The sequence below is a fragment of the Aquarana catesbeiana genome, linkage group LG05 (assembly GCF_042186555.1).
Source record: "Aquarana catesbeiana isolate 2022-GZ linkage group LG05, ASM4218655v1, whole genome shotgun sequence".
Taxonomy (NCBI): Eukaryota; Metazoa; Chordata; class Amphibia; order Anura; family Ranidae; genus Aquarana; species Aquarana catesbeiana.
The window spans coordinates 5,564,056-5,590,483 of NC_133328.1; the positions used below are offsets into that span (position 1 = coordinate 5,564,056).

A 26,428-nucleotide genomic window follows, 5' to 3' on the forward strand; every position below is an offset into this window, starting at 1 on the left:
GCTGTTCGACCGTTCGTCGAATTGCGAATGATATGGGCCGTTCGCGCCAAATTCGAGTGGCGCGTCACAGCCCATAATTCACAGTGGCATCGCAGTGCATTGCTGGCTGATGATTGGCCAAGCATGCACTATGACCCGCATGCTTGGCCAATCACAGCGCCATCTGTACAGAGAGCCGTAATTGGCCAAAGCCAGGGTGGCTTAGTACACGCCCCACACTATTTAAGGCCGCCTGCAAATCGGCCCTGTGTAGTGTGTTCAGGCGTTGAGAGAGAGAGAGAGACAGTGTCATTTAAGTTAGATAGAGTAGGCAGGCTAGTCAGTTAGCTGCACTTACAGTGTATTGTGTGTGTGTGTGTATATATGTGTATATATATATATATATATATATATATATATATAATACATCCTAGGTGGTGTGTGTGTGTGTGTGTGTGTATATATATATATATATATATATATATATATATATATATATATATATATATATATATATATATATATATACATATATATATACACTGTATTCAGTTTAGCTAGATTCGTTCCTGTTATTCTCTTCCTACTGACAGGAAGGCAGGTGTATTTACAGCTACCTGAAGAAAATTGCTGGTGTTCTTCTGATCCTATTAGTACCACAGGCAGACAGATGCAGTATTTACAGTTAGTGTAGTGCGTCCTCTGCACAGTGTGCACCTAAAGCTACCTGAAGAAAACTGGTGGTGTTCTTCTGATCCTATTAGTACCGCAGGCAGCTGCAGTATTTACAGTTAGTGTAGTGCGTCCTCTGCACAGTGTACACCTAAAGCTACCTGAAGAAAATTGGTGGTGTTCTTCTGATCCTATTAGTACCGCAGGCAGCTGCAGTATTTACAGTTAGTGTAGTGCGTCCTCTGCACAATTGCACCTAAAGCTACCTGAAGAAAATTGGTGGTGTTCTTCTGATCCTATTAGTACCGCAGACAGCTGCAGTATTTACAGTTAGTGTAGTGTGTCCTCTGCACAGTGTGCACCTAAAGCTACCTGAAGACAATTGCTGTTGTTCTAAACCTATTAATACCACAGGCAGGCAGCTACAGTATTTACAGTTGGTGTACTGTGTCCTCTGCACAGTGTGCACCTAAAGCTACCTGAAGACAATTGGTGGTGTTCTTCTGATCCTATTAGTACCACAAGCAGGCAGCTGCAGTATTTACGGTTAGTGTACTGTGTCCTCTGCACAGTGTGCACCTAAAGCTACCTGAAGACAATTGCTGTTGTTTTGATCCTATTAATACCACAGGCAGGCAGCTGCAGTATTTACAGTTATGCTGCGTACACACGAGCGGACTTAACGGCAGACTTGGTCCGGCGTACCGGATTTCGTCGGACAATTCGATCGTGTGTGGGCTCTAGCGAACTTTGTTTTCTCAAAAGTTGGACGGACTTAGATTTGAAACATGTTTCAAATCTATCCGACGGACTCGAGTCCAGTCGAAAAGTCCGCTCGTCTGTATGCTAGTTCGACGGACAAAAAGCCACGCTAGGGCAGCTATTGGCTACTGGCTATGAACTTCCTTGTTTTAGTCCGGTCGTACGTCATCACGTACGCATTCGTCAGACTTTGATTGTGTGTAGGCAAGTCCGTTCATTCCGAAAGTCCGTCGTAAAGTCCGTCAAAGTCCGCCGGGCAAAGTCTGCCGTAAAGTCCGCTCGTGTGTACGCAGCATTAGTGTACTGTGTCCTCTGCACAGTGTGCACCTAAAGCTACCAGAGGACAATTGCTGTTGTTTTGATCCTATTAATACCACAGGCAGGCAGCTGCAGTATTTACAGTTAGTGTACTGTGTCCTCTGCACAGTGTGCACCTAAAGTTACCTGAAGAAAATTGGTGGTGTTCTTCTGATCCTATTAGTACCGCAGGCAGCTGCAGTATTTACAGTTAGTGTAGTGTGTCCTCTGCACAGTGTGCACCTAAAGCTACCTGAGGACAATTGCTGTTGTTCTGATCCTATTAATACCACAGGCAGGCAGCTGCAGTATTTACAGTTAGTGTACTGTGTCCTCTGCACAGTGTGCACCTAAAGCTACCTGAAAACAATTGGTGGTGTTCTTCTGATCCTATTAGTACCACAGGCAGGCAGCTGCAGTATTTACAGTTAGTGTACTGCATCCTCGACATAGTGTGCACCTAAAGCTACCTGAAGACAATTGCTGTTGTTCTGATCCTATTAATACCACAGGCAGGCAGCTGCAGTATTTACAATTAGTGTACTGTGTCCTCTACACAGTGTGCACCTAAAGCTACCTGAAGACAATTGCTGGTGTTCTTCTGATCCTATTAGTACCACAGGCAGGCAGCTGCAGTATTTACAGTTAGTGTACTGCGTCCTCTGCACAGTGTGCACCTAAAGCTACCTGAAGAAAATTGGTGGTGTTCTTCTGATCCTATTTGTACCACAGGCAGCTGCAGTATTTACAGTTAGTGTAGTGCATCCTCTAAACAGTGTGCACCTAAAGCTACCTGAAGAAAACTGGTGGTGTTCTGATCCTATTCGTACCGCAGGCAGCTGCAGTATTTACAGTTAGTGTAGTGCGTCCTCTGCACAGTGTGCACCTAAAGCTACCTGAAGAAAATTGGTGGTGTTCTTCTGATCCTATTAGTACCGCAGGCAGCTGCAGTATTTACAGTTGGTGTAGTGCGTCCTCTGCACAGTGTGCACCTAAAGCTACCTGAAGACAATTGCTGTTGTTATGATCCTATTAATACCACAGGCAGGCAGCTGCAGTATTTACAGTTAGTGTACTGTGCCCTCTGCACAGTGTGCACCTAAAGCTACCTGAAGACAATTGCTATTGTTCTGATCCTATTAATACCACAGGCAGGCAGCTACAGTATTTACAGTTAGTGTACTGTGTCCCCTGCACAGTGTGCACCTAAAGCTACCTGAAGACAATTGGTGGTGTTCTTCTGATCCTATTAGTACAAGCAGGCAGCTGCAGTATTTACAGTTAGTGTACTGCGTCCTCGGCATAGTGTGCACCTAAAGCTACCTGAAGACAATTGCTGGTGTTCTTCTGATCCTATTAGTACCACAGGCAGGCAGCTGCAGTATTTACAGTTAGTGTACTGTGTCCTCTGAACAGTGTGCACTTAAAGCTACCTGAAGATAATTTGTTGTTCTGATCATATTAATAGCACAGGCAGGCAGCTACAGTATTTACAGTTAGTGTACTGTGTACTCTGCACAGTGTGCACCTAAAGCTACCTGAAGAAAATTGGTGGTGTTCTTCTGATCCTATTAGTGCCACAGGCAGCTGCAGTATTTACAGTTAGTGTAGTGCGTCCTCTGCACAGTGTGCACCTAAAGCTACCTGAAGAAAATTGGTGGTGTTCTTCTGATCCTATTAGTACCACAGGCAGGCAGCTGCAGTATTTACAGTTAGTGTAGTGCGTCCTCTGCACAGTGTGCACCTAAAGCTACCTGAAGAAAATTGGTGGTGTTCTTCTGATCCTATTAGTACCACAGGCAGCTGCAGTATTTACAGTTAGTGTAGTGCATCCTCTGCACAGTGTGCACCTAAAGCTACCTGAAGAAAACTGGTGGTGTTCTTCTGATCCTATTAGTACCGCAGGCAGCTGCAGTATTTACAGTTAGTGTAGTGCGTCCTCTGCACAGTGTACACCTAAAGCTACCTGAAGAAAATTGGTGGTGTTCTTCTGATCCTATTAGTACCGCAGGCAGCTGCAGTATTTACAGTTAGTGTACTGTGCCCTCTGCACAGAGTGCACCTAAAGCTACCTGAAGACAATTGCTGTTGTTCTGATCCTATTAATACCACAGGCAGGCAGCTACAGTATTTACAGTTAGTGTACTGTGTCCTCTGCACAGTGTGCACCTAAAGCTACCTGAAGACAATTGGTGGTGTTCTTCTGATCCTATTAGTACCACAAGCAGGCAGCTGCAGTATTTACAGTTAGTGTACTGTGTCCTGTGCACAGTGTGCACTTAAAGCTACCTGAAGATAATTTGTTGTTCTGATCATATTAATAGCACAGGCAGGCAGCTACAGTATTTACAGTTAGTGTACTGTGTCCTCTGCACAGTGTGCACCTAAAGCTACCTGAAGAAAATTGGTGGTGTTCTTCTGATCCTATTAGTACCGCAGGCAGCTGCAGTATTTACAGTTGGTGTAGTGCGTCCTCTGCACAGTGTGCACCTAAAGCTACCTGAAGACAATTGCTGTTGTTATGATCCTATTAATACCACAGGCAGGCAGCTGCAGTATTTACAGTTAGTGTACTGTGCCCTCTGCACAATGTGCACCTAAAGCTACCTGAAGACAATTGCTATTGTTCTGATCCTATTAATACCACAGGCAGGCAGCTACAGTATTTACAGTTAGTGTACTGCGTCCTCTGCACAGTGTGCACCTAAAGCTACCTGAAGACAATTGCTGTTGTTCTGATCCTATTAATACCACAGGCAGGCAGCTGCAGTGTGCACCTAAAGCTACCTGAAGAAAATTGGTGTTCTCATACTAATAATACTACAGGCAGTTGATTCTGCTAGCTGCAGTATCAGTATATATATACATCCCAGCTTTGTGCAGCTACATCTCACTGCAGGTCATTAGTATGTCTGGAAGGCCAACAAGGTAGACAGTCACAAGCCAATAAAAGAGGGCAAGCAGGCTCTGTGTTTAGAGGCAACAGCGCTGGTCGTGGACACGGTGCATCCTCATCAGCACGTGGCCGTGGGACACGCTTGTCCTTTTTTTCAGCAGCTGGCCGTGTTGAGCCGCAACATGTGGAAAACTTGGTAGAGTGGATGACCAAGCCATCCTCATCCTCTCTCACCCAGGCTCAGTGTACTTTGTCTGGGAAACCAGCTGCCAATGCAGCCTCTTCCCTTGGCTCAATGGCATCAGTCACTCCTTCCCTAGCCCCACCATGTAATCCTGAGGAGTCCCCCGAACTGTTTGACCACAGTGTTGGGTACATGCTCCAGGAGGATGCCCAGTGTTTTGAAGGCTCTGATGATGGTACCCAGCTAGAGGAAGGAAGTAACGTGAGAGGGGGTGCCCAAGAAGGACAGCAATCTGGCAGTCATGTTCCCCCAGCTGCAGCATACTGCCAGCTTTGCTCCAGTGATGGGGAGGGAGGGGATGATGAGGTCACTGACTCCACGTGGGTGCCTGATGGGAGAGAAGAGGAGGAGGAGGTACATCTCCAACGAGGCAGGATGCCCTCCAGTGGCCAGCTGAAGGGCAGCACACCAACTGCATCACACCGCAGAGCTCCGCGTGTGCAGGGCGCTGCTGTCTCTGCGCGTTATTCCAAAAGTTCTTTGGTGTGGGCCTTTTTTGAGACGAGTGCATCAGATCCCACCACTGCTATTTGCAACATATATCTCAAGCGTATCTCGCGTTGCCAAAACATCACCCGCTTGGGCACCACATGCTTGATCAGACATATGTCGACCTGCCATGCAGTTTGTTGGCAAACGTACCTAAAAGACCCACACCAAAGAACAAAGCGGACCTTTCCTTGCTCCTCATCAGCTGGGATCTCCAACCCCACTATACCTGCAGTTCTCTCTGAAACCTGCACTGAGAGGATTGAAGGTGTAGAATTAGGTGTGTCACAGCCAAGTACTTGCGGGCAATATGCTATCGGTACACCGACGTCAGAAAAATCTTATGCAACATAAACCAGTAACTCTGTTGCCTAGCTAGGTAACACTCCACGCTACAAGTGCGCGCCCTCTTGTAAGTACAGATGTTGGGGGTTCAGGGAATAAGGCATCCTCGGTTCCTGAGGGGGATGTGGGGTGGGGGGGGGGGGGGACATCTGCCGTTGCAGAACTTCAAAGTTGTTAAGTACCTAAGTTCTTTTAAGGAGCTGCTTAATTGTGGTTGGAGTGTTGCTGATTCACATAGACAGTATATGCATGTAAACAGTTTATACATGGTCTCCTTGGACCAAAAAATCTCGGGGGGGTGGCTGGGGGTGGGGGGGGGGACGTGCGGATCCTGCTCACACATTTGCATACGGGAGGGAATGGATGAAATCTCTATCATATCCTGGAATGTCCGGGGTTTAAATTCAGTCACTAAGAGGACACTGGTTTTTAAATATCTGCAAAAGTACAATCCACACATATGTATACTTCAGGAGACCCACTTGATAGGCAAGAGAGTCCTAGGACTCAGGAGGGCATGGATGGGAACTCATCATCATTCCACCTATTCAAACTATGCGAGGGGTGTGAGCATATTGGTCCGCAGGTCCCTCCCTCTACAGATTGTAGATGTTAAAACTGATCCGGGCGGCAGATTTGTTATTATCAACGCCTCATTGTATGATTGGGGATTGGTACTGGTGGGCCTTTATCTACCTCCTCCTGCTGAGATACAAGTGCTGAACGACATTATGCAATCAGTCATAGGATTTAATGTATCAGATGTTTTTGTTTTTGGGGATTTTAATATGACCCCGTCAGAGTCTGGACAGACTGCACATGGCACCCCGAGCCACAGCACCCTTGGGGGGTTGGGCGGACGCGTTTGCGCTCACCGACGTGTGGCGTCACTTCCACCCAGATAAAAGAGAATACACGTGTCACTCTGCTTCATACCGGGCGCTTTCCAGAATAGACCTTGTTTATGCGTCGCCAGGGGCACTGCGTTGGGTGAGGGCAGTGGAACACTTGCCCCGTGGCATCTCAGATCATGCCCCTATCTGCCTCAAAATCTCCCTAATAAAATCCCTCGGGATGAGGCTGTGGCGTCTGTCCGGATTCTGGGCGAAAGACGATAGAGTCCAGGAACCGATGACAGAAAGTATATGCAATTACTGGAACGATAACAGGGAATCTGCTAATCCAAATGTGATGTGGGATGCATTTAAATCTAAGATGAGGGGGGAATATATTGCCCGCATATCTTTCTTGCAGAGAGAGGCCTCTAGAGTACGGGAGTCTTTGGAGGAGAGGGCCGCTAGACATGAGGCAGCATATATTCAATCCCCCAACGACACAACTTACCATACATGGCAGAATACCCTACGAGAACTTTCCCTGCACAATATTGAACAGACTAAAAAATCTATGTTATATACAAAGCAAAAAATATTCGAGCACGGAAATAAAAATGGGTGGTTGTTGGCCTGGCTAGCAAGGAATCACACAGCCTTTACACACATAGCCGGTATTAGGAATGGTAGTGGTCGGCTGCTCTCCTCTCCAGAGGACATAAATGACGAATTCTTGAAATTCTTTAAAGAAATATATACCTCTAAAGCTAGGTTCACGCCACTGGAATTGCAGGAATATCTAGATGCAATCCCATTCCCTTCCCTATCAGAGGAACACAGGAATTTATTGGAGGGGGATTTTTCCCTAGAGGAGGTCCAGACTGCTATTGGTAGTTTACAGTGTGGAAAGACTCCGGGTGCAGACGGCCTTCCTACAGAGTTCTACTCACAACACACAGAATTGCTTGCCCCCAGATTAAAATCCCTCTTCTCTGGCCTGGCGAAAGCGGAAGCCCTCCCAGAGACTATGGAGGAAGCTATTATAGTATTAATACCCAAGCCTGGAAAGGATCCACAGGACTGTGCATCCTTCAGGCCAATATCTCTGCTTAATGTTGATGCAAAGATTTTAGCAAAGATGTTGGCTAGCCGTTTGTCGACGGTGATCTCCACGCTGGTGCATGTGGACCAGACAGGGTTTATGCCGGGCAAAGGTACCGACATAAACCTTAGACGTCTTTTCCTAAATTTGTCGGTTCGTCACGATACAGTAGGATCTCGGGTGATTGCCTCCCTCGACGCCAAAAAGGCGTTCGACTCTGTGGAGTGGTCATATCTCTGGGGGGTGTTACAGCAATTTGGATTTGGTCCTAACTTTATACACTGGCTGCATTTACTCTATAGGGATCCCAAAGCTAGGGTACGTACAAACGACCGACTATCGGAGCCATTTTCCCTGCACAGGGGCACCCGTCAAGGATGCCCCCTGTCCCCTAGTTTGTTTGCCTTGGCCCTGGAGCCCTTGGCAATTCTGATTCGGGAGTCCCAGGAGATCAGGGGTCTTAGGGTTAGGCAGCTAGAGGAGAAAATATCCCTATAGGCGGATGATGCGCTATTGTATTTAAATGACTCCGGCCCGTCATTGTCGGCTGCTCTAGGGGTATTTAACAAATTTGGTACACTATCAGGCATCTGTATCAACTGGAATAAATCGGTCCTCTTTTCCCTTGACAGGCAGTCCCAGGGCCTACATAATCACACACCACTACAATGGGTTAGTGAGTTCAAGTACCTTGGGGTGAAAGTTTCTAGGGAGGTTGGGCAATTTTATAATCTAAACTTACTCCCCTTGCTTCGGCTTCTGCGAGAGAAATGCCAGTCTTGGTCCGGACTTCCATTGAACTTATTGGGTCGCATAAATATCTTAAAGATGATCATATTACCCAAATTCAATTATTTTTTCCATAATAGCCCAATCTGGATACCACAGGCCTTTTTTCAAGAAATTGATAAATGTATCACTTCCTTTATATGGAACAGTTCTACACCAAGACTGGCAAAGACCACACTGCGTGCACCGACACAGTTGGGGGGATTGGCCCTTCCGGATTTCAGGGTTTACTATTGGGCAGCTATGCTGGTTACTGTATATTGGTGGTTTGCGGCGAGTAGGTCCAACGCTGCGGTTTGTGTGGAGGCAGCCTGGATAGGCTCACTGCAGGAACTACAAAATATGGCGTATAGAGGAGTGGGTGCCTAGAGTGAACTCCCTGCACCAACAAAGGCGACGATAAAAGTTTGGAATACGGCTAGACGAAGGTTCCTCCAGGTGGGGCAATGGTCTCCGGTCCAGCCTCTCTGGGGAAACCCTAATTTGCCTCACTTTAGATCAATACCAGATCCTCAGGTTTGGGCAAGATTCGGCATTAAAACCTTAAAGGATGTTATACCTATGGGTACTTTGTTGTCATTCACACAACTATCCAGGAGGTATAACTTGCCTGGGTGGATGTTCTTTCGCTATGTTCAGCTAAGACACGCGGCCAGGGCACAATTTCCCACGCAGCCTATCCTACAATTAGACCCCGTTGAGAATCTATTGTCCTGTGAAAATCTGACGAAACCAATCTCGGCTTTATATGGTACCCTACTTCCAATAGATAACGCAAAAATGGATAGACTCTGGGAGCAATGGAAAGCTGATATCCCATCACTAGAAAGGGAAGACTGGGAGGATAGTCTCGAACAGGCCCCCAAGTTAGCTATAGCAGCAGGTGACAAACTTATACAAACTAAATTCCTACACAGGGTTTACATATACCCTGATAGAGACCCACAGTGTCCCAGATGTTTGACGCACCCGGGCACATACCTGCATATGTTCTGGGAGTGCCCTGTGTTATCAAATTTTTGGACAGAAGTGTTTGACCAACTAAACGTCCGTCTTGAACTAAATGTTCCCGTGACGCCTGAATTGGCCCTACTGGGTATACATGATGATGATCAGCGATCACACCATAGCAAATTGCTAATCTCATATCTGCTCTTTTATGCTAAGAAGGAAATATTGTGTAAATGGACCTCTTCTGCCCCCCCAGATATAGCTACATGGGAAAAGAAAGTAAATGCTGCCCTCCCGTTGTATAAATTGACGTACATCAATCGTGGATGTCCTTGGAAATTCGACAAAGTGTGGTCATCATGGACGTCAATTTAGATAGGGGAACAACAGTAATGGAATGGTGGGATCCTTTGGGTGCCCCCCCATTCTCTCTCGTTTCATTACCCCTGGTTGCCTCCCCCTCCCTCCCCCTCCCGCGCCCTCTTCTCGGGGTATTATTCGTATGAGTCCTTCCCCCTCGCCAGCCCTTTAACTACATTCTTCTCCCTCATACTCAGGAATATGTGCCCTTGAATAATGAAATGCAGTATGTATTGCTCTTGATAATATTTATGGTTTTTCTCCTCCTTTTGATAAGTACTTGCGATGTATGCTCTATGTGAAACACTCTCAAGAATGTGATAAGTGTAACTTTGGAACAACGAAATGTGATTTATGACATTGTAATTGCTATTTTCTACAATAAAGCACTCCTGGTTATAAAAAAAAAAAAAAAAAAAAAAGAAGCTTTAACCACGGTCTGGTAATAATTTTTACGGACTTCCCCCTCTCTCCCTTCTCTCCCTTTCCCAGGTAGAGATACCATTTGGTTATCGTTTCAGGTTGGCCGTGCCCTGTTTTGGGGGGTGGGACCGTGTCACGCATGCCTTCCTGGCAGGGTGGGGGGACGCAAGGGCCCTGCGTCTCCCCAAGCACCCACTAGGTGGCGGCATCTGGATTGGGTGCTATCTCCCTCCCTGCCAGGGGCATTCCGGATCCCTTCCGGACGCCGTGCTTACGCACGCGCTACCTAGTGCGCGTGACGTCACGGCGCCTGCGCACTTGCGGCGGAAGTGACGGTGGATCCGGGAGGAACACTCCTCCGGAACGCCGGGGGGATCACACAGTGAGCGTCACTATGCGCCGCTCTCTTCCCCCCTTGGAGGATTAGACACGGGAGGGGACAAATGCCTGCACCTGAGATATTTTTGGGCAATTAGTATTCTTATAAATTACTGTGGCGGCATGGGCGGCTCAGTGGTACTCATCGGTCCCGCTGGACGCCCTTGTGCTGCAGCCTTACACACCTACTGGTAAGAACTTACGTACTCCTCTACTGCCCCTTTTTGATGTGCGGTTCACATCATGCCTATTTCACTTCCCTTACCTGTATTAATCAGTATTTGACTTTCATACACTTATAACATTTCAGAATTTCGTCCAATCCGTTTTGATTGATTGTGCCCTACACGTAAGGTCATTTGTTTTGCCTTCACTCACATTTCACCTATCACAGCTTTCCCAGTACAGTCTTCTATTGCCTCGTTTGTTCTTTTTGCCTCTCGTCATTTCTTTCTTTTCTTTGCTTTCACTCTAGCACGACTTTACCAGTGCTTCTTATCAACCCCCCATGCTTTTCCTTTCTCCTTTTTCTCCCCTCCCTCCTGGCCTGCGGCTGGACCTCCCTCACACTCAATGATTTTTTGGCACCCCACTATCACGCACACACGATTCCCACTACTCTTCAGGCCTTATATGTTCATGTTGGGAGCCGGTCTATATATACATACATACATATTCTGTCACCGTCTAGGTCCTTGTTTGTGTTGCACGGCCTTTCTGGGTTTCTTTCCAGTTCATCCTTCTTCCCCAGTCACATTTGACTCCTCACGGTTTTCCTGCCCTCCTTTTTTCCCCCTTCCCCCGCCCCCCCCCTCTTTTTTTTTTTCCCCCACCCCCTCCTTCCTTCTTGTTTCATTCCTTACCTTTGAATTCCCTAATTACCTCCTCGTTGTTCTTTGTATGCTGTAATTATGGACCCACTCCCAACCCGTACCTGTCAATATCCTAAAAACCATTGTAATATGTTACTCCCCCTCATTGCCCTAGGGGTAAAACCTCCTTACTTGAACTCCTAATTTAGTATTTTTTGTTACCTCATCGCAGGTGCGGTGCATGCCCCTCCTCTCCTCCAAATTCTGGGGGTTATTCAAAGTGTGATCCCTAGCAAGGCACGCATGCTCGATGCCTGCTCTCCATGGGACCGGCCCACCGTCTGGGAAATTAGAGACACACGAGAGGGCAACTCCCTCATACCATGGCCGTCTACAATCACTAAGAGCAATGTGACTGGTAATGCTGTAACATATTGATCTGTTTATGCGTATATAAATATAATGTTTTGTTTTGTTTTGAAAGATTTTTTGATGCATGTTTACATCCCTACAGTTGTCACACACCTATCCTCTGTAGATGACCCACTAGGTTTCGAAATGCGTCAGAGTTCTACAACTTAGATTTTATGCTACTATATCTGTTGCCCATGGTTGATTGTACTGTACACTGCTCCCTGTCATGGGTAGTGCTTTTTACCAATTCTGTACTCCAGTTCATGTCCTGACTTTTTAAATGTCAGAATGTATTAGTTAATTTTTGTATCAATAAAACATCTTGATTATCTACCCTATTTTGAATTGTATCATATTGCAATATTGGCTGCATTAAAGCCCCGTTAGGGGGTCTTCCGTTTTTCATATGCATCTTTTGGGGTGCACAGCCCTTTCGTCTGTACTCCTCTGAGTGTCCCCTTCTTTGTTAAAAATAGATTTTTTGGCTGGAGCTACACTTACAAAATGTTCCAAATTCCAAAGGATTCAACTTGAGAATAAACCTACAGTCCCTATCTTGTTTGGACCACTTTTATACTGCTGTTCAGAGTATATATATAGAGCCTGGGGGCCCCACACCTTTTCTTTTTTTAATTTGGATGCGGGGTTCCCCTTAATATACATACAAGACCCAAAGGGCCTGGTAATGGGATGGGGGGGACCCATGCCGTTTTTCTCAATAATTTTCATCCATATTGCCGGGTCCCGATATTACATTACAGCCGCAAGCAGTTTTAAATTACTTTTATTCCTTTAGAAATTTGGTACAGGGACTGTTCTAAACATGGGACAAACGCGCCACTTTACAGGCATACTATATACACACCCCAGGTACGATATTTAATGGAATATTTCACTTTTACTTTTTCACTTTAAGCATTATTAAAGTCACTGCTCCCGAAAAAACGGCCATTTTTAAAACTTTTTTTTTTGCATTGATACATGTCCCCTGGGGCATGACCCGGGTCCCCAAACACTTTTCATGACAATAACTTTCATATAAACCTTTAAAATCCACACTTTTGATTTTTGACGTTCGAGTCTAATAGACTTTAATGGTGTTCGAAAGTTTGCGCGAACTTTCGGTCCGTTCGAATGTTCTGCCGCAAACCGAACCGGGGGGGGGGGGGGGGGGGGTGTTCGGCTCATCCCTACTTTCTAGATGTGCAAAGCTTGTAGAGAAATCCCCAAAAAGACTTGCAGCTGTAATTGCAGTGAAAGGTGGTTCTACAAAGTATTGACTCAGTGGGGCGCTATACAACTGCCCCCCACACCTTTTCACATATTTATTTGTAAAAAATTCTGAAAAACATTTATCATTTTCCTTCCACAATTATGTGCCACTTTGTGTTGGTCTATCACATAAAATCCCAATAAAATACATTTACATCTTTGTTTGTAACCTGACAAAATTTGAAAAATGTCAAGGGGTGTGAATACTTTTTCAAGGCACTGTAGGTAAAATATGTCTGCCGCATTAATTGATAAAATTATTTAACATTGGACTGGTATCTTTTACATGTATATCTGAAAACAATGTTTATTCTCATTGAAGCAGAACAAACATTTTCTAATTTTCTAATTTTTTATTTTTTTATTCTCTAGGTCTAAAAAGAGGCATCGCTCTAATTAGATGTGGAAATTTCAAGGATGGAAAATGTAATATAATAAAACCCGTATCAATTAGACCATTCCAGTTTACCCGGCAACATGCCGGCATTCTTGCTGTTTTGGCTATAGCTTATATAGTATGGAAACATTATATTCCATACAAGGGGAAGGTTCTGTTATACGGCAAGGTAGTTTGTCCAGAAGACATGAACTACATGGAGTATAAATTTCATCTTTATGTGATACCCAGAAAACAGCCGGAGATAAGGGTGAGCTAAAGATTGAAAACAAATCATTATTTTTATTGTTTGTTTGGATAGGATGGTAGGATGTGGAAGGGTTAGAACCACTGCCAGTAAGACCTCTGGCAAGGTGCATCCTATTAGTCCTTGGGCCATTGTCTCTGGTACCAAAAGTGATGGAAACATTTTTAAATTTCCCAGGAACAAGGAAAATCTTGTGATGGGAAAGTTTGTTCTGCTTGCAAATACCTAAGAGGAGATATCCCCAAGCTTTGGAGTGATATCCTATTCCTTCTTGCTGATCCTTTTGGACAGAAAATAAAGGCAAATTTCCCTAACGGGATACAGACAAAAAATGACAAGATCTTCACTTTCCTCTACTATGTGTAAAAGTTATTTTAATCTTACAGTTCCAAACATAGGCTACTTATTCATACATCATGAGTTACAGGCTCACATCTTCACTCTTTGCTAGTGTCTAAAGGTGAGGGACATATTTTCCTTTTGTGGAGAAATCAGCTTCACTAGTTTATTATGTATCTACTGGCCCTGGAGAACCTGCTACACAAACATACTCAAACTTCTAGCAGACGATCCTTGGCCTCTTCCCAACAGGCCAAAAACAGGCCAAAAATCCTGGACTCCTCAGCACCTGCTGAAGAAGCTCATGAAGGGGGCGTAATGCATACAGGGGGGAGGAGCCGTAGCCACTGATGTAATTTCACCAATTTGTATCAGTGTGGTGAACTGATGATATGAGTCTTTTTGTGAGTGTTTTTATCCCTAGTTACTTTTTAATAAATATTATGTAGCAGAGAGCACTATGGTTTCTCCATTTCTGTTTTTATGATATATCATACGATCACCGAGAGTGAGAGGTGGAGGACTGAGATTCAGGGGAGCTACCAGAGGGAGTGTTCCAGTACCATCCAGTATCATCTTAAGTGGAGGATACTAAGGCTGTTTTGACTCTATGGGGGGTCAGATATTGGAGGTGAGCAGGAATTTTGCCTAAAGGTGGTGGGCACCAAACACGTTGGATACAACTATTGACTGTCACTATATTTACAGAACCAGTGAAATTTTACAAATGGGATTTTTGTTGTAGACGTTTTGATTATCACAACATGATATAACCTGATTTGCATTTTGTTATTCATTTGATTTCGACTGTGCTGTACTTTTTTGATGCACTTTTCTAAATATTATGGGGACTCATGTAACGTTGTCAGAGGAAGAGATGAGGCATATTTTATTTAAATACAAAAAAAAATTCAGTTCATTATGTTACATTCAAGAGCCAGAAATATTGTACAGACACACAGCATGATGTGTTTTTACTTGGCTGAAATGCAAGGTGGAGAGGATTGATCCTCCTAAAATATAAATTTGTTTTGTGTTTTGCTTTTGTCTGTTTGTTTTTTTGTATTTTGTTTTTTATTGTTTTTAAGCAACAAGTTTGAAAAACTTAACTGTTCTGCAATTGAACAGTAGGAACAATATGTACTTGTCTTTTTTTGGGGCACCAACGATGGAAATAGCACACAGGTTTACACCACAGCTTAAAAGTCTGTTTGGACAGGCCACAATTACTGAGAGCTTGAATAGGCATTTAGCGAAAAAAAATTGTGCATCTTTTTGACAGTGAGGATGGAAAAATCATACAGGTTTGCACCACAGCTAAGAAGCCTGTCTGGACAGGCCACAATTCCTGAGAGCTTGAGTAGTCATTTACAGTGCATCCCATAGCCACTCCTTTGTTATCTTGGCTGTGTGCTTAGGGTCATTGTCCTGTTGGTTGATAAACCTTCGCATCAGTCTGAGGTCCAGAGCGCTCTGGAGCAGGTTTTCATTAAGGATGTCTCTGTACATTGCTGCATTCATCTTTTCCTCAACCCTGACTAGTCTCCCAGTTCCTGCTGCTGAAAAACATCCCCACAGCATGATGCTGCCACCACCATGTTTCAGTAGGGATGGCATTGGCCAGGTGATGAACGGCCACCTCTAATTGCACTCATTCATAGTGCTTTAATGGTATACTTATATGCTTGGGTGGTGCCATACGCTCTGTTTTATGTTTTTATGTCTTTGTCCCCAGACAACCTTGTCTATATGATGTTAGGTGTAGGATTTCTGATATTTTTTATGTAATTTGATCATACAGATTTTTCAACAAATTAATATAATATATAATAAACTGAGTTTCTATCAGCGCAAAAATAAAATTGGTGACAACAAATATTAATAAACCTGTAAAGAAATGTGCAAAATAACCACAAATGTGCAAATTTGCAAAATAACCCCCACCTGGCTCCTGCTAACACACAAAACGTGTCCACATTGATTGACTAAATACCAAAACAGTGCTGCGCTGCCAATCATATAAGTGTGCAAATGATAAAATGAATACTAAACTAATTTTACCTGCAAGAAAATGTGCAAAATACAATGTCCAAAAATACAATTTCAGTGCAAAACAGGGTGTAACATTACACCTCCACCAGATTGCTTCTAGTGCTGATCAAATAAAATAGAACGGTGCTGCGCTAATGACACATAAAATTATATCATTTCAATTGCATATAAAATAATAAACGTGAAAGTCCAAAGTGATGAAAAAAAGTATTCGGTTCCTTCCAAATTGACTTCACCAAATAGTGCAAAACAAATTAAAAGTGCTAGTGCTCTCCTCCACCTCGATATCCTAGCCGCTCACCTTAAAATCTGACCCCTGTTTTACCAGCAAGTCAGATAAAGCAGAACCCCTCTGGGGGTAATGAATGAATCAGCCTGACGTGGAGCTCCTAATCCTTCCATTTCACCCTCTCTCTCTTTACTGGCTTAACCAGTCTTAGACCTCCCTCAGGTGACTCCGGTACAACATAGGATAAAAAAAACACCAAATCTAGTGCTCTCTGTTTGCCAAAGGTTTATTTGTCCAAGTAGGAACAACATACGATATACCCACAAAAGAAGCACTTTAGCAGTGCGGGTTAAGGATGAAATGAACAGCACAATACTCACGGGATGACGGAACCACTGTGACTCCTCCCCCTATATGCGTTACGTCAAATGGGCGTGCCTTCATTAGTAAGGGGTGGAGACAGGACGTCTCACTGCTGTTTATATGCACTACTAACCCCTCATAATGTGCAACGACTCCTCCCTTTCTATCCAGGCTCAATTTACATAGCCGGCTGCGTTAAACACAACCACGTGTCTCACACAGGTAACAGGAAGTGGCAAAATAGCACTAATACTATTGGGGACACTCAGTTAAAACACCAAATCTTCCCAAATTTGGCTAAAAAAAAGTTAGCTGGTGACTCCATCATGCAAGTATCCTCTGCATATATATAGCAAACAGTAAACGGAAAGTCCGGGCGTGTGTACGCGGCATAAGGCCTCATGTACACTGCTGCTGGTAAATGGACGTTTAGGAGCAGTTGGGCATTTTTTTCAACTGCTCCTGAACTCTTCTCTATGTTATCTTATCAGTACATGTACACAGGATCCCCGATCTCTCCTCTGTTATCTTATCAGTACATGTACACAGGATCCCCGATCTCTCCTCTGTTATCTTATCAGTACATGTACACAGGATCCCCGATCTCTCCTCTGTGTTATCTTATCAGTACATGTACACAGGATCCCCGATCTCTCCTCTATGTTATCTTATCAGTACATGTACACAGGATCCCCGATCTCTCCTCTATGTTATCTTATCAGTACATGTACACAGGATCCCCGATCGCTCCTCTATGTTATCTTATCAGTACATGTACACAGGATCCCCGATCTCTCCTCTGTGTTATCTTATCAGTACATGTACACAGGATCCCCGATCTCTCCTATGTTATCTTATCAGTACATGTACACAGGATCCCCGATCTCTCCTCTGTTATCTTATCAGTACATGTACACAGGATCCACGATCTCTCCTCTGTGTTATCTTATCAGTACATGTACACAGGGTCATTTATAGTCGTTTCTAGGCAGTTGAGTTTAGAGGATTTTTTTCGGAACGCAAAAAAATGGGTTCAAAAGCTGAGTTTAGAGGCATTTCAAGCGCCAAACGCTTCTAAACGTGGCTAAATGCGGTAACTCGCGTTTAGCCGCGTTTCGTTTACAGGCGTTTTTCATTTTTGGCTATTTTGAAAAAAGTCTATACACATATAAATATATATAAACATATATATATTTTTTAAACGCTTCTAAATGCAAACACGGCAAAACGTCGCTAAACGAGACATGTAAACGCGGCAAAATGGACGTTTTAAACATGGATTGCTATTTGTCAAGTTAAATCGTTCAGGAGAGGTTGTAAAAACGTCTCGTGTACATGAAGCCTAAATCTACTGGTCAATATTTATGATTGTTTGAAGAAATCTCCCTCTTTGGAACAGTTCCTGCATATCCTCATAAATTGGCCCTTCGGAATATTAATAAGCCAGGGCTTGTGGTGGCAACTGTCCACCGGTAGGTACGAGTTCCTGTCTGTAGGTTTAAAATGATTTCTTGTAAACAAGCGTCCCCCCTCTTTAAAAATTTCCAAATCTATAAAGGTAATACACTCATTGCTTAAGGTGCACGTCAGTTTAATATTTTTATCGTTCCCATCCATCTTTTCCTTAAATGTATCAAATGATGATGTATTCCCCTTCCAAATAATTATAAGATCATCTATAAACCTTTTATTCAGGCTGAGTTCTTACATTCTAGGGCTAAGAATCTCTACGTCTTCCCAATGGGCCATAAAAAGGTTAGCTATAATTGGAGCGAATCTGGCTCCCATAGCTATACCTCTTACTTCTAAATAATAATGTCCACTGTAGCAGAAAAAATTGTGTTTTAAACAAAACCGTAAACACTTCAATATATATTTTTTGTGTTTCCTAGATAGGTCAGAATTTTTAAAAGTCCATTCAGTGGATGCTACAGCCTCTTGGTGCCCAATAATGATGTACAAAGATCCTACATCTGCGGTGGCCAAAATACAATGACCTAATTCAGTCATAGAACCAAGACATTGGATCACAAACTTGGTATCTCGAATGTATGCCTCGGTATTGACCACCAGAGGTTGCAAAATTGTATCTATGTACTGACCTAATCTCGAACATACCGATTTGATTCCATTGATAATTGGCCTCCCAATGCTTTTATGAATTTTAGGCAAAGAGTAAATGAAGGGCGTATGACATGCAATGGGGTTAAGATATTTAGCTTCCTTAATGGATAAAATCTCTCTCTTTCTCCCTTTATTGACTACTCACTCTAACTTGCTATTAGATTCCAACAAAGGGTTACCACTAAGCTTAAGATAAGTATCACTGTCCCCTAGCTGTCTTTCCATTTCTGTTTTGTAATACTGCTTGGTCATAATTACAAGTCCTCCACCTTTATCAGCGGGTCATATGACTACATTTTTTGCTGCTGAATGCCTTCAATTCCTTTCTTAATCCAATGTGAATAATTAACCTTTCTGACCTGTAACTTCTCCAAATCTTCTGTAACCATATTCTTAAACACATCTAAATATTTGTTATCTGCATTTTGAGGGTTAAAAAACAGACTTGTTTCGTAATAATGAGTAATGGGAATTTTCAAATTGTGGGGGTCTCGGATCAGATAAAAAATATGTACGTACATACTTCTGTGTCAAACGTATTCAGATTTTTAGTCGGTGCATACTTAAGTCCTTTATCCAAAAGAATGATCTCCTCTTTGTTCAAATCAACCTCACTTAAGTTATATATGCCAGTCCCTAATGGTGTTTGCATTTTTTGGGTCCTTCTTCCTACTCTCCTCCCTCTCTTTCTCTTCTTTCCACCCCTCTTATATTTCCAGTGGTTATTGGGTCGATCAATAATGGGGAGAAAAAACACCCTGATCCATTTTAATAAACAGACACATGAGGGACTTTGGTTTACTTCCACTTTATTAAAACTTTAATAATATAGTTTTTAAACAGTCTGCAATAAAATATCATGTGTAAAAACATAATTCTGAGACTTATATTTACCGAATGAGAAACTCTACTCACTGCACCTTGACACCCCAAATCCCAGGGAAACCCTTAGATCGAGTGCCAGCCCCAACCAGAGATTCAGTACCAGTCCCAACCAGAGATCCAGTACCTGTCCCAACCAGAGATCCAGTGCCAGTCCCAACCAGAGATCCAGTGCCAGTCCCAACCAGAGATCCAGTACTTGTCCCAACCAGAGATCCAGTGCCCATCCCAACCAGAGATCCAGTGCCCGTCCCAACCAGAGATCCAGTGCCCGTCCCAACCAGAGATCCAGTGCCCGTCCCAACCAGAGATCCAGTGCCCGTCCCAACCAGAGATCCAGTGCCCGTCCCAACCAGAGATCCAGTGCCCGTCCCAACCAGAAATCCAGTGCCAGTCCCAACCAGAGATTCAGTGACCTTCCCAACCAGAGATTCAGTGACCTTCCCAACCAGAGATCCAGTGATCGTCCCGACCAGAGATCCAGTGACCATCCCAACCAGAGGTCCAGTGACCATCCCAACCAGAGATCCAGTGACTATCCCAACCAGAGATCCATGTCATGGTTATGCAATAGTGTTGTCCATCAGCTTACCTGTTTCCATGTGTTCATCTCTAAAGACCAGCTGACTCTCACCTGACTGCTTTTATTAACTCTCCTCTAGCACGGCTCCACCCCAGCTCCTATCAGAGAACTCTATATTAACCTCTGCACTGTAGGCCAGCCCTGCTGATCAACCTTTGTGTGTTTGGCTTCCTGTTCCTGCCTGCCGTGTGCTCTAAGTTTGTTTCTGTTACCGACCTTGGCGTGTTCTCTACTATTCCTGTCTGCTCGTGACCCTGACCTCTGGCGTGTCCCCGATTATTCCTGTCTGCTCGTGACCCTGACCTCTGGCGTGTCCCCGACTATTCCTGTCTGCTCGTGACCCTGACCTCTGGCGTGTCCCCGACTATCCTTGTTTGCCTGTGACCCTAAACCTTTGGCGTGTACTCTGTTGTCCTTGTCTGCTTGTGGCCCTGACCTTGGCTTATTCCTTTACTATCCTTATCCTCCTGTTGCCTACTGTGGGTTTTGAGCAGGGAGACCCTGGGGGTCGCGACCTGGAGCCAGTTGCAGCCCAGTCCATCCTCACCTCTAGAGGCTCTGGTGAACACCTGCTGGCTCTTAGACTCTGCGCCCCAGGGAATCCTATGCTCTAACCCCGGTGGGATCAGTGCTGGTGTCCCAGCGGCCCTGCCTTTCTTACCACCCGGACTCCCATCCGCAGCAGTCAGCCGTAGGGTCCACTGCCTTGTGGTGCACTCCTGATCCCAACGGTGTGCATCTGTCACCCAACCTCTAGGTGACCTGACAATCCAGTGACCATCCCAACCAGAGACCCAGTGCCAGACCCATCCAGAGATCCAGTGCCCGTCCCCACCAGTGATCCAGTGACAGTCCTGACCAGATCTTTAAAGGTGCTTACTAATATGACAATTGTTTCTTACTGCAGATTCTGCCGTCTGATAAATGTCTACTTTTGCACCCAACTTCTTATCATTTATTATGTGATCTTACTTAGGAACTTGACAAACAGAAGAAAGCCGATGGATTCAAGCGCTTGCGAAAACCTCATCAAATACAGCGCAGCTTACGTGAAACAACAGAGTACACTGTCGGAGTTCAACCCCATAAGAAGATATTCCCGAAGGTAAAACTATACACCTATACACATTTTTACGTAGTTTACTTTAAATAGTTTCCACTTCCTTTACTAATAGATGCACCTGCTGTTGACACCCCATTATGACCTCAAAAGCATAGTGTCCTAATGATGCCATGGGTCTTTTTTTCAGGGGGAACTCAGTTCCACCAACTCTGGCTCAGTCCCTTGGGGGGCTGCTCACCGCAATAACTTGTAAACACAGAAGTCTGGTTTCTGTGTTTACAAGTGACAGCTCTGCACTCTGTATGTAACCCCCCTGAACTCTGCACTCTGTATGTAATGCAATCCTTTTATTTAATGCCCCTTTAAGACCCTCCTACTGTTTGTGAAATTTGACTGACCACACCCACTATTTGATGTGATTTGGAGGGTGTGTGTGGGTGGAGGGGCTTTGGGGGGTTGTGGTTAAGTTCCAGCACCTATTGTTTGAGAAAAAAAGCCCTGAAAAATATATAAATAAACCTTATCTATTTACTAATACTAGCGGTTTAAGGGGAAAGGTTCACTTAAAAAAAAAAATTGGAAATACACATTTTTTGCAGGTAAAAAAAAATTGCAATTATTTCTTTTTTTGAAGCCTGTAGTGTAAAACATTGCATCAGTGATCAGCAGATTGTGGGTGCCATGCAGGTCTCCTGCAGACCTGTCAGTGTATCTATAAGTACATCCCGTATGGAGAGGCAGATACACTGACAGGAAGAATCAATGAACTACCACAGGACCGTGCTAGTTCATTGAGAACTACAACCTGACAGCCGCAAAGGATGTTGGGCCTTGTAGTTCATTCATACACAGAGCTCTGTGTATGAATGATGTGGCCCAGTGGGCGGAGCCCCGCACAGCCACACTGATTTAAAAACTGAGCGGGAACTCACATTCCCATATGTGGTTTTTTTGCGGGGGTGGGGGGGTGGGGTGGGTGCGTTTTAGAGCATTTTTCATCACGCATAGGGCAGCCCATCCACCTGAATGGGCTGCCCTACATATAACAAAGGAGATTGTACAATTTAGATTGTATAGTGTATGGTGAACTTTACAGAACCCAGGGAACACTTCTTTTTTTAACCACTTAAGGACCGGAAGGATTTGCCCCCTTAATGACCAGGCCATTTTTTGCAATACAGCACTGCGTCGCTTTAACTGACAATTGCGCGGTCGTGCGACGCTGTACCGAAACAAAATGTGTGCCCTTTTTTTCCCACAAAGAGAGCTTTCTTTTGGTGGTATTTGATCATCTCTGCAGTTTTTTTATTTTTTGTGCTATAAGCAAAAAAAAGAGCGACAATTTTGCAAAAAAAAAAAAAAATAAATAAAATTTTTTTCTTATTTGCTATAATAAATATTCCATTTTTTTTTTTTTTTAAAAACAATTTTTTTTTTATCGGTTTAGGCCAATATGTATTCTACATCGCAATAAGTGTATATTGATTGGTTTGCGCAAAAGTTATAGTGTCTACAAAATAGGAGATAGATATATTTATGGCATTTTTATTATTAAATTTTATTTTATTAGTAATGCCGTTGATCTGCGATTTTTAGCGGGACTGCAACATTGCGGCGAACAGATCGGACACCACTGATTACTGTAGAAATGTCACTGGTAGGGAAGGGGTTAACACTAGGGGGCGAGCAAGGGGCAAATGTGTTTCCTCAGTGTGTTTCTAACAGTGGGGGGAGGGGACTGACTGGAAGAGGAGACCAATCGCTGTTCCTAATTACTAGGAACAGATGATCACTCTTTACTCCCCTGACAGAACGGAGATCTGTCTGTTTACATTGGTAGATCTCCGTTCTGTCTCTGTCAGGAGCGAATGCAGGTGGCGGCGGACATTGTGGCCACCGGGCATGCGTATCGGCGGCACACTGCGGGTGAGCGCGCACCCACCCCGTAGAGGTCTTAAAGCGGCCGCCGTACAGGAACGGCGATTTGCCCAGGAGAGCCAACCTGCCGCAGTATAACTGCGGCGGACGGTCATTAAGTGGTTAATGCAATAGCTCTATCCACATGTTATCTCATCTCTCATCTCCTGCACACTTCAAAATGCCAAATGAACTACCAATACAAGATTAAAATTGAGGAAGGAAAAAAAAAATTGATGCCTGTGTATTTAGTGAGAAGGGTGATCACTGATTGATTGCATTTCATTTAAGAAACGTGCAGCTGGGAATGGGAGGGTGGATGATGCAGGATGTGTGCTAATGAGGTCAGCTGGTCAACTCCTTCCTGTGTCATGACCTCTAGTCTGACCAGGAAGTAAGGCAGAACTAATGAATACGTTTGGGAAACATCATGAAGAGAGTGAGGTAACTGTAGAATAAATGGAAAGCTGTTTTATTTTTTCAAAATAAGTACATTAATGCTATATTGGTACATAGGGGGGCTGGAATTTAGAAAAAAAAAGGTAAACTTTATCCTTTTAGCTTTTAGAACCCTAAAGCTATAAAGTGAAATACTGTATCTAGAAAATATGTATGAATTACTAAGACCAGTATTTCAGAAATGAGGCAACAAGCATTTTCATAAAGTATAGCAACAACAGCCTCTTATGGTCCTATTCACACTTGTAAATGGGGCTGTGCCAGGAACCCTAGCAGAGGATTCCTATCAATTAGCTGCGGGAGGCAGCCCCATTACAAATAGTCAGAAGCTGACAGCTCCTTCCACTAATCGCAGTCACTAGCATGTAATCCCTCATATATCGAGTTTGTGACCTGGGCCGAGAACGATTACATGTGAGCGGCCTCAATTAGCTGCGGAGCTGAGAGCTTCCTATTGATTTCAATGGAGTTGCCTTCTGCAGCTAATCGCTGTGTGCCCGCTCTGGGGTTGCCCGCCTGTAGTCGGTGATGGCCCCATTAGCAAATGTGAATGGAGCCCAAATCACATTTTGCATCTCCTTCTATTACCCTTTCTGCACTGTTCCATCACCCCCCATGCTTATATAAAACAGCTGATGTCTTGTCCAGCTGTTGTCATCATTATAGATGATTGGATGACCGAGAGTATCATATTGTATTAGCAGATTGTATTGTAGATGATATTTTGCTCAGGCTTGATCAAACACAATGCAAATAAAACAGGCATGTTGTTTTTTTTTTCCATCTTTTCCCAGTATCTAGAGTTTCAAGGTAGTTGTGAAACTAAAGAATTACCCTTTGTGGAAGTTAGTGTGGATAGAAATGCAAAAGACATTTCTATGTTTGTGTCAATTAAGAACTACAGCAAGGAAAACACAGAGGGGAGCATGGAGGTGATCTGGGAAGGTGACATCTCAGAAGGTAAAAAAAAAATCAGTGCAAATTTCTTTATATTAGAGGGACATTTTTACCTCTTTACCTCTCTAGTTAGACCAATTATAGACATTAATAGGATGGCAAATAAGGCTTTATTGTGTGTCAACATATGGGGAGACATTATAAAGGGGAAAATGTAGAGAAAATCCTAATATATGAACACCATATGGGTGTGGGTCAGTGAACCCCAAAGTACAACAAAACAAGGGGAAAGGACCCCACAAGAGAAAAAGCGGGTACTAAATGCGACCTCAAGAATTGTGTATACTAGAAAAAATCTTTATTGGGGACTACACAACATTTAGGCTCTTTTCTCACCTAGGCGTTTTTTGGGCGATGTTATGTTTTAAAATGGTTGTAAACCCTTTACAACCACTTTATGCTACAGGTAAGCCTATAATAAGGTATACCTGTAGCTACCCCGGATATCTCCTAAACCTGCACTGTTTAGGAGAAGTCCCCTGCATGTGCCGATGCACATGCGCACTGGGGCAAACTGAAGCAATGGGACATATGTGCCGTTGCTTCAGTAAGTGTGGCGCTACCGGGAGTGACGTAATCGCGGCTCCGGCCAATCACAGTGCCGGAGCCCGCGATACCCGGAAGTAACCCCCGGGAGAGATGTCGGCCGCCAGAGTGGTGTACGAGGGCGGCTGCGGGGGCTTCGATCTCAGGTAAGTAATTCATAATGAGCTAGTATGCTATGCAATGCTAGCTCATTATGCCTTTGTCTGGCAGGGTTTTTTTTTTTTTTTCACTAAGGGTTTACAACCACTTTAAGCCTCAGCTCTAAAAACACCCAACAAGCCAAATCCCATTCATTTCAATGGGACCCTGTTCACATCTGAGCGTTCTGTCACCCTAAGCAAAACGCCCATCGTTCAAAAAAGTACATGAGCTTTTTTTTTTTTTTTTTTTGGCAGAATACATGCGTTTTACTGCTTTTCATTGTAGCCGAATGGCGGCTTCAGCACGGGCTTTAATTGCCGGGAGGCCATCATATCCCGCAGTGATCGAGTCTGCGGGACCCGCGATCCTACTCATGGAGCTCCCGGCTGGCGCGCACACGCAATGGCACGGCGGCAAATTCAAAGGGACGTACAGGTACGCCCATTTGCCCAGCCGTGCCATTCTGTCGACGTACATCGGCGTGCACCGATCGGGAACCGGTTAAATATGAGATGTGGGGTCAGAAAGATCTCACATCTCATATTTACACTAAAATGCAATAAAAGAAAAAAAAAGTTGTCATTTTAAAAAATGACAAAAAAAATGGCCCTGTGATGGTATGGAGACGGGTGGGGGCCATCTTACCTTCACTCGTCTCCATACCCAGCCACAGAGAGGACCTGATCGTCTCCGCCGCTACCGACGGCTCCGGTAAGCGGGAGAGTGGCGGGAGAGGGCCCGCAGAGACCACCATTATCGTGAACCGGACCACCCGCTGAAGAAGAGGATACCAGGGTTATGGTAGCTAGCTGCTGCCATAACAGAAATATTCCTCTTCAAAGTGCTGACGTATATAGTCGTGCGGCAGTCCGGAAGTGGTTAACATGCATTTTGATTTGCTTTTTATGTGTATTTTGGCAAACTACATGCTAAAAGAAGCACCAAAATATGCGCTACAAAACACACCAAAATGCGTGTTAAAATACCCCATGCCAAAATGTGTGCTAAAGGGCCAAAATGCACAATAAAAAGACCCACAGCCAGAAACACGATAAACAAAATACAGCATATTAAAAAAACGTCAAAATTCCCGCCAATAATGCCAAAATGA

General features: G+C 44.1%; 2 protein-coding genes across 8 annotated transcripts in view; one reads left to right on the plus strand and one right to left on the minus strand.

The window, feature by feature from the left end:
• LOC141144047 (NACHT, LRR and PYD domains-containing protein 12-like) overlaps positions 1–25,000 on the plus strand; it is a 202,045-nt gene extending 177,045 nt beyond the window's left edge. The window contains exons 20-22 of one of the 2 annotated variants that reach the window (XM_073629392.1): positions 13,391–13,665; positions 21,211–21,339; positions 24,468–25,000. In XM_073629392.1, the coding sequence (XP_073485493.1) occupies positions 13,391–13,665; positions 21,211–21,339; positions 24,468–24,788 (725 nt within the window). In that variant the 3' untranslated portion in view covers positions 24,789–25,000. The remainder of the gene's footprint in view (positions 1–13,390; positions 13,666–21,210; positions 21,340–24,467) is intronic. The other variant, XM_073629391.1, reaches the window with a different exon arrangement.
• The window catches only part of LOC141144050 (NACHT, LRR and PYD domains-containing protein 6-like), a 373,857-nt gene that overhangs the window by 61,084 nt on the left and 286,345 nt on the right, over positions 1–26,428 (minus strand). The gene's annotated exons all lie outside the window — the stretch shown is intronic.